Consider the following 15,566-nt stretch of genomic DNA (forward strand, 5'->3'; position numbering starts at 1 on the left):
TTCTTGATTAATATGGGTGGTTGCTATGTTGTTGTACGGTGTTTTTGCTCAATGTGCCCCTTTTTAAAATTTGAGCCCCTGCCCCTCCAAAGGTCTCTGCACGGCCCTGGGTGACATGACACCTTACGTGTACTTCAAGCGGTTTGTCACTGATGAAATGCTCCAGGAGACTGCAGAGCAAATGAACATGTATAGCGTTCAAAAAGAGCGCAAGTCAATAAACACAACTGAAAAGGAGCTGGAGCAGGTATCTGCATATGGGTCTCGTTCAGGTGCCTTGTGGAGCCTATTGGGAGATGTAAACAAAGCTTCCTGCAGTTTGTGATGTGATGTGATGTCCAGAGATCGTTTTCTGAAACTACTGACCCTAATTCACCTTCAGGACAATCTCAGTGCATCTGATGATGCAAAAAAAGACAAACTGGCAGCTCAGGCTGTGACTGCACAGTAAGCAGGGAAGTGGAGAGGGAGGGACTGGAGAAAGGCGGAGACTGAGTGGAGGGAGGATCAGTTTACTCCAGCAAGGTCACTTCAACGTTTACTTTCAAAGACCTGCTTCATCATTTCCTCCTGAAGACACAGTCTAGCGAAAAAGTCGTAAAGTTTAATTGTTTCTGACTATTGATTCTTCTCTTTGGGATGCACAACAGTTGGTGAGTACAAATTCGATATTTCTCTGTTATTAATTTGATTGGATTTGTGTTCACTTTAAGCTCTGGTTACACACTAAAAGCTTATTCTGGGCAAATGCAAGAGAAAACGTTAAAACCTGACATCTTGAAGGAGAAAAGCATAGCAAACTATGAAGCACTTTTACAAGTTTTTTCAGTCTGAAAGATCTGTACATTTTATGTTATAACAGTGTTTTGTAGGCCATGACTGCTAAAAAGCTCGTGTAAACTCGCCTTCACACACACGTGCATACACACGCTTGTGGGGAAACATAAGCAAGCCATTCATGAAAATGCCCTCTACCTGAGTTATAAAGAGCCAACTGTGTTGTGAATAAACTGATTATGACAAGACACACCCTCTGTAAGGTGGAGGCGCTTACACAGAGATGCTTGTTTCTGTCCCCCTTTAGCTTTGCATCATGTCAAAGGTCAGAGTGTTTCTCTGCATTTTATAGCAGCAAACCCAGCAGTCAGATCACAATTGAATTGTGATTTGAGATGAAAATAAATGTCTTCAGTGCAGACCTCAGTTCACCCCGTGTGTGCTGCTTCTTCTGTGGAGTTTTAGAGAGTCATGTGAATTTGTACTTGTGGTTTCTACACATCCTGAAGTCAAACGTTCTCGCTTTTAAGGCGCCAAATTTCCAGAGTATTCAAATTGGACTTTTCTGAGAATTTGAGCATATGAGAAAAACCCCAGAATGACTATGGTAGGAGAAATGTTTTAAATATGGAACCTGAAAGATGGATGGATGGATGGACGGACGGACAGATGGATGGATGAACAGATGGTTGGCTGGATGGACGAAAACAGCTCATGTGATCGTTTTAACAGCTGAAACAAGTGTTCTTCCTCCTGTCGTTTCGTCCACTTCTCATCTTGCAGTAAAGTCGGCGATCGGATCAGAACCAGTTGAACCAGTCACCGAGACCCAGTGAACGCCATGAACAAACTGGAGGACTTCCCGCAGCTGTTTGGCTCTTTATCACAGCAGCAGGTGTATATGTTCGCAGCTGTTTTCCGTCTCTTTAAGCGTTTCTAATTAACTTCAGAGACGATCCAGCATGTTGAGACGGTGGCTGCTGGCGCTGATGACCCGGATCGGCCTCATCACGTCGGGCTGCTGCTGCTGCTTTCTGCTGCTCTTCTACCTGCTGGGCTGTAAACCTTCATCTCACAGCAAACACCCGACTCTGCCGTGGCCTGGAGGGGCCACCAGTAAGGAGGGCTACCTGACCCTGCTGCAGGAGAGAGAGGACTCTCACAGACACTACATCAGCAGTCTGACGAAGCAGATAGCGGAGCTGAAGGTAGCTCTGGAGGAGAGGACGCAGCAGCTTCAGGAGTCCCTGGAGACGGCGAAAAGTAAAGGGATTCTGCCTCAGGGTCTGGAGAGTCTGCACAATACCCCTACAAAGTCTGACCTCAAGGTAGGAGAACACACTTCTGGATGATTTATCGATGTGAGCTGGTAAAGTAAGAAGGAAATACACCACATAAATGCTATGCATTGTGTCCTTCAGGAGTTCTTCCGCTCCCAGCTGAACCAGGCGGAGGTGAGCTCAGGTGTGGAGCTGCCCAACGAATATGCACTGATCCCTTTTGATGCCTTCACCCTGCAGACGTGAGTACAGCTGTGCAGTCAGGCCTCCTTCAGTATAAAACGTGAGACATTTAAACATGTGCCATACCTTGAGCAGAAACAAAACTGAAGTTATCTTTGGACCAAAAGAGGAGCGAATTAGAGTCAGTGTCATTACAGTTAGAAATCAGAGTCCAGGCCTGAAATCTGGGAACAGTGATGAACTCTGACCTGAACCTTCAGAGCCACATAAGGACAGTTACAAAGTCAGCCTACTATCACCTGAAGAACATTTCCAGGATTAATATTTAATCTTTAGTTTATTTTAGTCACATTGATTACTCCAATAGTGTCTTACAGGTCTTACCTAACAAATCATGTAGCTCAGAGATTAGATTTTAAAATACTGTCAGTTTATAAATCACTGAACAGTTTAGCACCACAATACATTAAAGATCTGCTGTTGTTGTGTCAACCTTCCAGACTTTCCGGTTTTATGGTTTTGGTTTGCTCTGCATCCCCAGAACCAAAACCAAACATGCATAGAACAAGCATTCAGCTTCTATGCACCAAAAATCTAGAACAAACTTCCATAAAAATGTGAAACAGCCAGGACACCAAGTGCCTTTAAATAAAGACTTAAAACTCACCGGTTTAGAATTGCTTTTGATTAGCAGTAAGTGATCAACATATTTAAAGTGTATTGATGGCTTTGATTATGGAATTTGACTAAATGTAATGCTGCTTGTTTCACAATTGGTGACTGTACTGAAATATGCTGTACAAATAAACGCAACGTGACTTTCTGGCGCTGCTCAGGGTTTACCAGCTGGAAACGGGGCTGACGAAGCATCCGGCCGAGAGACCCTCGAGGAGAGACCGCCGAGACGAGCTGGTCGGGACGGTGGAGACGGCTCTGCACGTCCTGAACGGACCCCAGCAGCACGCAGACGGCACCAGGAGGAAACGAACCTACTCCCCTTCAGACTTCATACAGGGTGAAAAACTATGAATTCACTAAGAATTCAAGTCACTGAAATAAAACACAAGACAACGGAAAAATCTGCAACACAAAAATCTGTTTTTCCACTTATTTTATATGTAACCAACATGCGGGTTTTAGCTAAAAGAAGAAATATTATCATATTGAAGAGAAAAATTGTGAGTTTTCTTTTGCATGGAAACCAAATCTGATGGAAACTCACTTTATAGATTTGGGATTTCCTTTAATTCACAGAGAATTAAAATCTTTAAGTCTGAAGATCTATAGATGGGAAGCATCTCTAGATAGCAGTGGTGGGCAAACATCTAGTGCGCTAATAGTGGAGCTAATTTTGGGTTTATTGCTTTAGCATTCGAAAACATTCAATTTCCCTAAATTTAATTTTCTAAACAATTCTAACCAGCTAACTAAAAACTTGGGAGTTCTGGATAGAAAATATTTACAGAAAAATAATTTGTTTTTTTTATCTTAAATGCAAAATGTATATAGTTTTTGTAATTTGGCTTATTTATTGGTCAAAGTATGAATACTCCAGTGAAGAATCGATTGTTTATAAAATTAGTTGACGATTCTGCATCCCCAGAACCTGATTAATCCGATTAATCGTTTCGGCCGTAGATCCTTCCACAGCACAAAAAACCCGACTGTTACATGAATCTTTAAAACGTCCCTCAGGAGTGAGTGTGTGCTTGCATTGTTGTTGTCCCCGTGTGTTTCTGTGCTGCCCTGTGAGGGTTGAAAAAATGTTTTGGTCTTTGTCTCAGGTTTGACTCGCACAGAGCGGACCAGAGGGACCGTCTATGAGCTGGTGTTCAAAGGCGACGGCCCACAGAACTTCGCTCAGCTCGTCCTCTTCAGGCCGTTTGGGCCTTTGATGAAGGTGAAGAGTGACGGCGTGAGCACACACGGCATCATCATCAACATAATCGTGCCGCTGTCCGGGAGAGTGGACGCCTTCGAGCAATTCATGAGCAACTTCAGGTAACATCCGGAGGTGGACGAACAAAACGCTGGTGGGAAACTGTTAACCTGAGAGATTCGGGTGAAAGCTCATTTCTACGAATGAACAAGTTAGTTAAGGAAAAAATGTTTAAATGGTTTCAAACCACGCGGTATAAATCTGTTCTTGTTTTGTTTGTTTGGTTCAGGGACGTTTGCGTCCGACAGGACGGCCGGGTTCACCTCACTGTGGTCTACTTTGGTCGAGATCAGATCGACCAGGTGAAGGCTGTGCTGGATCAGATCACAAGGTAATGCTAAGAACTAGGGCTGGAAATAATGATTAGCAGTTATTCTATTCATTATTTTGACAATTAGTCGATTTATCGGATAAAAAAATTAGCACATTCTACAGATTTCTAAGTAACCCAGTGCATCATGTATGCATTTTTTATTTGCGCGCTTGATCATTTGCAGCAAATGATGCATCTGCGTCTTAAACAATACTTCCTACATCAACATGTGAAAAGTTCATCCCTTTCTGCTTGTAAAATGCTGATCTGGCTATTTTATGGGTTAACCAAAAAATAATTGAACAGCAAAAGGTGCTTAATATATATATATTTGATTTTTAAACTAAATTTTAACCAGGTGGAGCTAAAACTGTGCTTGAGTTCTGGGTAAAACAAATCTTAAATGCAAAATGTTTAAATTTTCTGTACAGTTTTGACTTAATTAGAGCTCTGAGTTTGTTGCACATTTAGAAAATGTTGCTTTTTTGAGTCTGTATACTCCAGTTAACAATCAATTACTAAATTAGTTATTTCAATACTTAATACATCAATAATTATTCCGATTAATCGTTTCAGCCCTGATCTGTTTTGATGTTCAGTTTAAATTTAACATAATGCACTAAGCTTATGTATTGCTTTATGAATCTTAACCTGTCTAATCTGACAAACCTGTTGCACTGCGTGTGCCAAGCATCACCCAACGCATATTTTGAAAAGCTCATGCGGCATTCTTTATTACATTAATAAAAAAAAATATAAACTCATTATGAAGCTAACTGACCTTGAATAAAAATGGTTTATTCTGGGTTTACCAACACAACACAACTAACTTGATTTTTAGAAGACCCACAGAAAACCATCTATTTGAAGGTTTTTAGTCTTTAATGCAGGGACTTTTCCCTGTGGGACTGCACATTTCACGTTGGCATTCATAAACTAATAAAAATGGAAGAGAAAGCATGAGTGTGCACAAGAAAATGAAAATGAAAACCTTGCAGCTGTGTAATTAGGAAGCGATGGCAGACGTTTTGTCCTGTGCCTCAGGGAGACTCGGTTCAGGAGTTTCACCTTGATCCAGATGAATGAGAAGTTTTCTCGCGGCCGAGGCCTCGACGTCGGCGCCAGGGCCTGGAGACAGCGGCAGAACGTCCTGCTCTTCTTCTGTGACGTCGACGTCCACTTCACACCAGACTTCCTGACTTCCTGCCGCTTGAACGCAGACGCTGGTGAGAGCGAACCAGAAGATGTTCTGCACACTCCCTCTTCCGAACACGTTGTTAGTTTCTCATCGATAGCTACCCATAATGCTTTGTTGCATTGTTCGTTCTTCTAGGTAAAAAGGTGTACTACCCTGTGCTCTTCAGCCAGTACAACCCATCCATCATCTACAGCAATCACACACACATTCCCTCTATAAAACAACAACTGGTGGGTAAAATGGGGCAAAGCTTTCATTCTGATGGAGAAAATATAGATATAAAGAGGCTGACTTAAATCTTTTTCTTCTGTTTCAGGTGATAAAAAATGAAAATGGATTCTGGCGGGACTTTGGATTTGGCATGACATGCCAATACCGATCAGATTTTATCAACATTGGTAAGGTACACCCAGCTGTTCATGCATTACAGAAATATCTACATACCTTGTAGTTCCCTTTAATAATTGTAGATAGTAATATGTTTTTCATTAATTTTCTACCGAAATTAACTGTAAGAGAGGTAATTAAATTATCAATAGTGTTTCATTATAAAAACAACTGTAAATCTACAGTAGAAATATACTTTTAATTTCAGGGTTTGTTTTTCATTAAGTTAAAGGAGATTAGTTTATATTCTTGGCCGTCTTCAGCTGGCAGAAATATGGCAAGAACTGGGAATATATCAGAATAAAGAAAACATTTTCATAATTTTATCAGGGATTACAAAAACAACCCAATGAATGTTGATTTTAGAATTTCTGTCTCCAGCTTCTTATAATAAAAAAAATACCTAAAAGATTTACCCTTTAAACTAATTTGAATAATTCACTGAGCTTATTGCAAAGTTTAATTAGGATCAGTTAGAATGTATGTGTGATTGAATTGAAATAAATTATTTCTTTGTAACTTGAGACATTTGTTGTGAATGACCTGTTTAATATCTTAAAAATTATAATGGTTGCACAAAAACCTTCGTATCACAATCAAAACACAAATGCCATTTTTATTTAAGTTGGATCATTTTAATGACCCGACTTAAAAATAACTGTTTTACTGCATCTGATCATTCAAAACTATATATAACCTCTGCTTTCTAGACAAAAATTTATATAATTTTTGCTGTATACTTGCTACATCTTATTTTGCTGTCTTTCATTCAAACTCTAAAAACATTGGATCATAAGGTCAGGTAGAGACTACATATTGACACCGTTTATTTATGCATTTTTACATCATTCAGTACATTTTCTGCTCTGGAAGAGACCAGTAGCTGTTGTCTAAGGATCACAAGGTTTATATTTAAGTTAATGATGTATCAAATTGTTCTAATCTCGCCGACAGGTGGGTTTGACCGCAGCATCAGAGGCTGGGGGCTGGAAGACGTCCACCTGTACAGGAAGTATCTCCACAGCAAGCTGATGGTGGTTCGAGCTCCGTCCAGAGGCCTCTTCCACCTGTGGCACGAGAAGAGCTGTGCAGATGAACTTCCTCCAGACAAATACAAGATGTGCATGCAAACCAAAGCCATGAGCGAGGCCTCTCACGGCCAGCTGGGGGCGCTCTTCTTCAAACGGGAGATAAACTCCCAGAAACAGAGCAAAGAGATCTGATGTTGACATTCAAACGGCATGTAAAGGCCAACTGAAGGCTAAAGTTCCATGCTTTTATTTTGGTAACATTCTGTATAAGGTATCTATAGCAACAGAGCCTTTCTTTGAAGGTTAACTGCAAAGAAAGAAAAAGGTTAATAGCAAGAAAAAGGCATAAAAGGCAACTTAAATTTAAGTTTCTGTCAATAAGGGAACAAAGTAATGGTGATTACCTGTAATAACTGTAATGGTGATTATATTTAAAAGAGACGAGATATTCAGTTTAATACAATGGGAGAAAAATAAAAACAAGCAAACAACACTTATATTTTTTTGGTTAGGTTTATTTAAAAAAAGTCAAATATACAGTTGATATATATATATATTTATATATTTAATATAATTTAAATGCTCATAACTGAAAGGGATGCCGACCCAGTAGAAGGTGTGAGAAGCTGCTGTGGACATTGATGCGTTGATGTGAAATGTTTACAGTGCGAAGTTAACAGACAGGATGAACAGTATTCAGAACACATTACATTCATCAACTGGATGAAATCAGCAATACGACGGGGAGGGGAGGCGATCAGGGCTAATGACACCTTGATAACACTTTAAGGTTGTATAGAAGTATAGAAAAATAAACTAAAATCTGGCAGCTGTGGTTGTTATGCAGCAGGTTTTCTGTTTGAATTTGACTGTTTTTGGTCTATAAGCGGATATATAAGCACCTAATTCTTCCGTTCAGCATGGTGTGAAGTATCTTTCATTTATTGCACGGCACGATCACACCCTGAGCTCTGGAGGAGGGGAAAAAAGCAACAGCAGCTTTCTGGCAAAGGCACAGTCACTCTCCCAGGAATAATAATAATAATAATTATAAAAAAAGACATCAACTAAGAAGAGCGAGAGAGGATACGAGACTGGTGCTCAGAATAGTTTTCTTCTTCTTCTTCTTTTTATTTTTTGCTTTTACCGTTGCTCTGCTTTAGCAGAAATGAAACAGAGGTGACGAAGGAATCTGTTCAGACACATAAAGGCAGGAAGAACAACCGTACGTTTGCCAAAAACATCCTTGTTTTTGTTCCCCTTAGAAGATGTCAGTCTAGATCACAATAACACAGGACGCAACAACCATTAAGTAAACCAACAAATGTTAACTTTGGTAGAAAAAATAATAATTAAAAAAGCTGGTCTATTACTACAAGAACTATCAAAACCAGGAGGGAAAACGAAACAGGAAGCTGCAGAGAAAGACACCAAACTTTAGGCGCAAGTTTACTGTGAGCAAATGTAAAATGATCTGCTGAAGTTAGTGTTAAAGCAAAGTTAGAAGACTTCCCAAACTCATCCCGCTGCGAGTGGATGTGAAAGTTACAGATAATCTTTGACTTCTCTAAAGTTTGGGATGGAGAATGATTGAGAACTCTGGGTTTTGGTTAAAGGCTTCATTCACTAAAACGCACACCTGAGTTGCTTATTGTGGTCAAAATTATGGTTTTAAACCTTTTATAAAGGCACCTTTAATTATTAATGGTAGTGGTTCTGCAACATCCCACGCCACATTTAAACACCTTTCAAAACTCAGTTTACAAAACTTTCCTTTTAAAAATATATAATAATCGATTAGAAAATACATCTAGTGTAAAAAAAAAAAAACAAACATGATTCTTTGCAGCCCTTTTGGTTTCAGCTGCTGTGGTGAAGTGAGAGAAAATACAAAGAATTAATGCTATAAGTGTAAAAACGTAAAGCTAAGACACATAACGCTGCTACCAGAATGGAGAAAGGTGCCTGAAACTGGGGAGGGGAAATGTGGTTGTAGCAGCCGAGCTGCGTCACCGAAAACCAAACGTCTCTGTTAGAAAGAGGACAAATCATGTAGACTCTGATTCAGTCCAATCATTGTTTCTGTCTGGAAGTGCTGCGGAGTATTCCCTCACCGAATGCCACAAAAACAAGAAACTGGAGTCAACTTCTTCACGGATCATTAGAAGTCTTTGAGGGATGAGATAACTGTCCCTTTAAGACAGTTATCTCATCTTTAAGGGACGAGATAACTGACTCCGTCTGTCTCCAGGACGACCTTAAAGTGATGCTGCTTCACGTTTCCGGAGCAGGAATCTGGATCCTGCTGCCCTCCATGCTGACTCTAATCTAATAATTACATAGAAATTAGTATCAATTTAATAAACATGTAATAATTTATACAGTGCTTCAAACTAATTTTTTATACCAGATAGAGATAGTCCAGGTAAAATCAACTTTGTTAGGGAAAAAGTAGTAAAGTCGTAAAATTCTTCCATTAAAAAAACCCCCAACAAAATAAAACGTTAAAACTAAAGATGTAGTTTTAAAATTACGATTTAGTTTTCCAGCGTTCCAAACCAGTAGAGCCTGACCAATCAGAATCGGCTAAAATATGCCAGCAGGCTGAAGGAATCAGCAAATTAGTGATATTCAATCAGACGAGAATCTAGTCTAGAAATAAAGACATCGCTCTTATTTCCTTTTATCTAACTCTGGAAAACTGTGAAATGTCTCAGCGCTAATGCATAAGAGATATTTATTGGACAGATGAGATTAAACTGATTCAGTGATTTCTAGAAGAATAAACAGCTTTCTGTCATCTCAGGTTTCTGCAGCAGAATGTCGGGCCAACATTCTGGCCAATGTTAAAATCCAGATTTGAACATTTTCTAAACCTCAGGTTTTTGGCTGTAGGTCGGTAAAACTTTCACTGTCACTCCAGTTTGTTTGATTTTGTGGCATTTTCTTTAATTCATCATTTTGTTGACATGATTTCTTTACGGTTCGTTTTGCTCATCTCACATCCAGACTCGGATCACAAACTCAGCTTCAGCTGACAGGAAAATCCTTAATCTCGTTTCTGTTTTTTAACAGCGATTTAGTTTCTAGAACTACCTCTTTTTTCCTTTTTAGTTTTTTTTTTCTACAAAAGATTGCGTGTATTGAAAAAATACACAACGTGTACAAAGTGCACTGAAAGTGATGCGCACTTAGATGCTTAATAATGCACAAAGAGGAAGAGCAGAATTTGATCCCACGAGGAAAAGGAGTGCAGCTTCGTTTGTGTCGAGAGGTGGAGGTTTTCCTCCGCTTTGGGAACTTTGTGCGGAAAGTTCATGCCCTAAGTTTTCCCAAAAGGAGCGCACAGTGATTTCCCATCATTTCAGAAATAACATCAAGTGCACTAACAAGAAAATCACAACAGGTGTTAATAAACTTTCTCTCTTTCGTCGATCAAAAACAAGATTAATCATCATCGTCAATACTCTTTAAAAAGTCCAGAAATACATTCACTGTGGACACTGGAGGTTCTGAGGGTGAGGCAAACTTGTTTTTGTTGGGGTTTCTTTGCGTATTTTGCATTTGTCTGTCTTGTTCGGATTCGTTCCCTCGTTTTCGTTGGCCTCGTTTTCATCCCGATGAAGGCGACGCACTTCATCCGAGCGATCGTCGCGACTGCGTCTTCATGGCCGGCCGAGCGGAGGGTCAGAGCAACATGTACTGGTTGTCTATCGCCCGCTTGCGACCGCGGTCAGACTCCAGTTCGTAGTCCGAATCCCGCTGAGGGATGATGGGAGTGTTAGGGTTGGGGTTGCGCAGCAGGGGCCGCCTCCCCACCGACTCGCTCCGGCGCAGGTGGGCGGGCGCCGACGGCGCGGGCTCCGTGGTCGGGACGGCGCGGCCGAACTGGGAGAAGGAGCCGGGGCTGGAGGTGGAGGTGGTGCTGGTGGGGGACGGGGAGAAGGCGGGGGGCTGGCTGGAGCTGCGGGCCAAGCTGCAGCGAGCCAAGCTGGGCTCGGAGCTCCACCGATGGAGGGAGAAGGGGACGAGGAGCGCGCCGGAGAGCTGGCCTGAGGAGCAGGGACAGGAAATGAGCCAAGGAGTCAACACATCACACCGCTCATCATTTTTGATTCATTGTTGTCATGATACATTCAAATGAATGTTTAAAACCCCCCCAAACTTTCCACATCATCAGCATTATTTTGACTGTTTTCTCAAAATGTGATTAAATGCAGTTATTGTGTAACAAATCAAACTTCTTTGTCCTAAAGAAGAGTCATTACAAATGGGAATGTTTGTCAGGAACAGTGTTTGTGTTTATGAGGTTATAATTACTCTGTCATGACGGAGCAACATGAACAAGGTGAAAATACTTTTTTTTTCGCCATTGTATCGCTAAAGGAAGGCTGTGTTATTAAATTTTAGACAATAAATTGCCTATTTTTTATTTAAAAATTATTTATTTGTATTTTTTTCATCTATTTCTAATATTGTATATATAGCTTTAGTTGAAAAAAATTCCGAATAATTAATAGACTAATCAATTACTAAAAGAATTGGATCGGATTTCATAATGTCTTGTATTTTAACTTTAACCTTTTCATTTTGACACATTACAACCACAAACTTCAATGAATTTTATTTGGATTTTATGAAATAGTTCCCTGTTAGTTCTTTAGAGATTTTTGCCATATGAAATCAGGTTGATTGTTTCCCAAATTCAACTGACTTTTATTTTTCTACGCTGCATTTTAACCACAATTATTAACCCTACAGCAATGTTACGTTACTGTATTTTAGACATTAAAATGTTTATTTTCTTAATTAAAATTCCGTTTTAAAATCTTCATTAGCATCTTTTAATGTATTTCTAACATTGCATAAAAAGGCTTTTGGGGTTAAATGAAAAATCTGCAGAATGTGCCAATTTTTTTTATCCAACTAATTGATAGAATGATTGATTATTATAATAACTGTTAGTTGCAGCCCATGTCTCAGCCTGTAACGGATATTAAATAGTCATTATTGTCCCAGTAAGAGGCTCACCCTGTGAGGGGGGGGTGGAGCCGGCCAGGACGAAGCTGGACAGCGTGACGGCTCCGGCTGCTCCGCACTCCAGCGGGATGGGGTAGAGGCGGAAGTGGCTGAGCATGTCCATGACGGAGGGGAAGCGCAGGTGCTGCACCCTGCATTGACCCCATTCGTTCAGAGAGAGGCGCAGGTGCTGCAAGAGGAAAGACAGAAAAACAACCAAACTCTTATTTAAAACATGAAGGAGAAGAAGCAGCAGCTCATTGTGCCTCCAGACATTCAGCCGCGTTCACCTTTGCTTTTCCCTGGTAGTTAAACGTGAGGACGAAGTCTCCCCTCCGCGTCTCGCTCTGCCGGACCAGAAACACGCCGTGGCCGTCGGGTCCGGAGCTCTGCACCAGGTGGGCTGCCTTGACCCGAGAGATGGGGCCGTGAAACCAGGGGAAAGAAACCAGGAAGTCATCGGCCTTCTGGATGACCTGCTCAGGGAGGGCGAAGGTGACGGGGCCTGGAGAGACAAAAGAAATTAATTTTATGATCAATTATTATTTTTTTAAACCTCAGAAAAGGTAGGAAAAGCACCCAGATTATCACAGGAGCATCGTCCTGCTACTTACTCTGACGTCCTGAGTCTGAGCTCCTCCTCTGATTGGCTGGAGCAGAGCTGTCAGCTGAGGACATGGGGGACTCCAGATCCACACTGCCTGACCTGAAGGGGGCGACATCACCATTCAGAGCTATTTTACACATTTAGTTTCAACTAACTGTTACTTTGAAAGGTTTTTGGCAACTGTGGAAGTGAAGCAGCTGCAGGGTTTCCCTCAGTGTATTATAAGCCTGGCGGGCCACCAGACTTTACTTGTGCCCCCATCAGGTCTAGGATTGCTCATTTATTATTATTATTATTTTTAATTATCGCCTTTTTTAAAGACTTTATAGTTGGTGTTTAGGTATTAATTTTGCTAATTTTGATACCGAAAGCTGTTAAAACTGGTCGTTTAAAACTGGACAATAAAAATGCTACATGATTTTATAGTACTTTTCAGTGATTTAAACATGCAATATTTTTATAAAATAAAGTAGAAAAGAGCAGCAAAACATCTGAAACATCATATGTTTTCCTTAGTAAATGAACGGTGTACAGGTTTTTAAGTTTTCTGATCGAATGTTTCCCTCTTTGTTGGTTAGAAAATGATTTTAGTCTAATTTCAGCAACAAAAATGAGAACTTTCTTCTAAAGTCATTGCTCATTGCTGTCTTTAGAGAAGTTTACCAATTACTTAAAAGTTGCTGGATGTTATTGTAAAAATCAAAGTAAAGATCGCTTTAAAAGATCACAACAAAATCTGGACTCTTGGAGGCAAAAGAGAACCACTTGTAAAGAAATTACAAGTGGTTCAAAACTTCTGCACAGTACTGCATGTGTGTGTGTCTGTTTGCGTGTAGGCGTGTGCGTGATGGCGTGCGCCTGTGTGTGTGGAGCTTGGTGAATGTGGAGGAAACAGCAGGCGGCTGAAGAAACACAAAGACACCGAGCACAGACAGGAAGTTGGTCCAGTTGAGATCTGAACTGAAACCCACTGTTCTTCTGTGTCACTGCTCACACACGCACGCACGCACACCCCCACACACACATGCCCACGCACTGCGTTTTGTGTGTGTAACTGCACAGACGAGAGTGGGAATGTTAAATAGGGAAGTAGGAGAAAATCCTGCGTAAATGCTGACTTGACTTTGTGTTGCTCTGAATAACAGGAAGGTGAAAGTCTCCTTCTGCCTCGCAGAGAGCATTTGTGTTTTTGTCCTTCTGTCTCCGGGACAATCTTCGTCCTCCGTCTCAGTGAGGACGGTTCAGTCAGGCTGCGAAGCTTCGAGGATTTAAAAGAGAAATGTCTTAACGTTCCCTCAGATGATCCTTAAAGTTGATCCTATTCTTCCACCTTTAAATCATTTGCTCGCATCAGTCGCCTCACAGAAGTTTATTGTGCGATTAAATGTCGTTTTGCTTATCGTATAACTAAAGTCTTAGATGTTATAAACCTCATCAGTGAATCTGTAATGCTGAGGATTCAGTGACTCAATATGCAAGACTTTACGCAGCTGAACGGAAGAGAAATCCAAGAAATGCAGCCATGGCTTATTTTCATATTACTGGTAAGTATTTATGATGCTAATTTTAATCTTGTCATCAAATTTACAATCTGTAAGTCTTCAATTCTACATTCTAACAGTCTAAGATTTTATATATTAGGCAAAATAAAATAACTTATCTTCTTTCCCTTACAGCTTTAATATTAAAAATATTATATATAATATATAATATAATATATTAAAAACAACATTTTAAAAATCTACTTTTCCTTACCAAGTCTCAAATTAAGAAAATAAGTTAGAAAAAAAATTAGATAATAAATAATTAAAAACATTCTTTCCCGGTCTTAAAATATGAACAAAATAAACAATTATAAATTGTTAAAAATCTGCTTTTGATCACAAAATCTTAAAATTAAGAATATAAACAATGATAAATTAAGATGCAGATATTTTTAAACGGATATTTTTCCACCAGGTTCGACATGGTCTGTGGATTTCCAAAAACATTTAGTAATACCCTGACTGCGTCAGTAGGGGGCGTTAATGCCCACTTTAACAATCTAAACGCAGAAGAACATCCTGAGCTCGACAAAATAAGAATATAAAGTAAAATACAACAAGTAAAAGCAGTAATGATCCTCTCAACACAACGGTAGATTGTGTTGTTTACACTTTCCTGTCACTCAGTTTCTTCTTCAGCTTCAATTTGAGGTTAAACAGAAGCAGGAGGAGAAGAAATCTAGACAGATACAAAAACAAAGAAAACTGCTCTTCTTTTGTAGTATTTTCCTTCATGAGAAACTGTAATTTCTCATGAAGTTGTGCAACTTTTGCAAATAGAAGAGGTCCAAATGGAGTCGAAAATCAGTTTTCCACGTGTTCCTGTCACAGACGCCATCAAACATCTAATGACCAGAGAGATAACCATTAACCAAAAACCTCTAGCATAACCTCCCACTAAGAATCTTAAAACAAACTAAGATGTAATAAATTAACATTCGCCTTATTTAGGAAGCAAATTTAGACAAAAATAAACACTGAATTTATCCACGAGAAGAAGTTAATGTTACTGGAGCTGATTTTATGTTTGAATTATGCGATAAACTTTGTTTTAGATTCACCCACAACTTCTGCATTTTGCCAAGAGTCTTTGTTCAATAAATAAGGAAGTTGTTAAATGTAACACAAACTGCCTAAAAATACCAGGTAAATTTCTTGCTGCTATTTATAACAACAACAAAAACATGAATTAAAGTTGAATTTGCATAGTGCCGCTCATGGCGGCAGCATGTTGGAGTCTCTCCCTTAGCTCTGAGTTGTTCTTAAATGTTTTCTGTCAGGCAGAAGT

The 15,566-nt window shown here is 39.9% G+C and overlaps 2 protein-coding genes across 2 annotated transcripts in view; one reads left to right on the top strand and one right to left on the bottom strand.

Annotated features, from left to right (window-relative positions):
- Positions 1 to 542: 542 nt before the first annotated feature.
- LOC102233977 (chondroitin sulfate N-acetylgalactosaminyltransferase 1-like) lies at positions 543 to 8,938 on the top strand. The gene is made up of 10 exons (XM_005795054.2): positions 543 to 653; positions 1,561 to 2,105; positions 2,199 to 2,299; positions 3,077 to 3,255; positions 4,025 to 4,241; positions 4,409 to 4,510; positions 5,537 to 5,718; positions 5,826 to 5,920; positions 6,007 to 6,088; positions 7,032 to 8,938. Exons 2-10 carry the CDS (start codon positions 1,740 to 1,742, stop codon positions 7,298 to 7,300), a joined length of 1,593 nt encoding a protein of 530 aa, XP_005795111.1. The 5' UTR covers positions 543 to 653; positions 1,561 to 1,739; the 3' UTR covers positions 7,301 to 8,938.
- sh2b3 (SH2B adaptor protein 3) overlaps positions 7,632 to 15,566 on the bottom strand; it is a 59,683-nt gene continuing 51,748 nt past the window's right edge. The window contains exons 5-8 of the mRNA XM_005795055.2: positions 12,742 to 12,833; positions 12,418 to 12,632; positions 12,140 to 12,317; positions 7,632 to 11,160 (exon numbers count right to left, since the gene is read on the bottom strand). Of these exons, the coding sequence (XP_005795112.1) occupies positions 10,796 to 11,160; positions 12,140 to 12,317; positions 12,418 to 12,632; positions 12,742 to 12,833 (850 nt within the window). The 3' untranslated portion in view covers positions 7,632 to 10,795. The remainder of the gene's footprint in view (positions 11,161 to 12,139; positions 12,318 to 12,417; positions 12,633 to 12,741; positions 12,834 to 15,566) is intronic.

This window comes from Xiphophorus maculatus, chromosome 12, assembly GCF_002775205.1.
Source record: "Xiphophorus maculatus strain JP 163 A chromosome 12, X_maculatus-5.0-male, whole genome shotgun sequence".
NCBI classification, from domain to species: domain Eukaryota; kingdom Metazoa; phylum Chordata; class Actinopteri; order Cyprinodontiformes; family Poeciliidae; genus Xiphophorus; species Xiphophorus maculatus.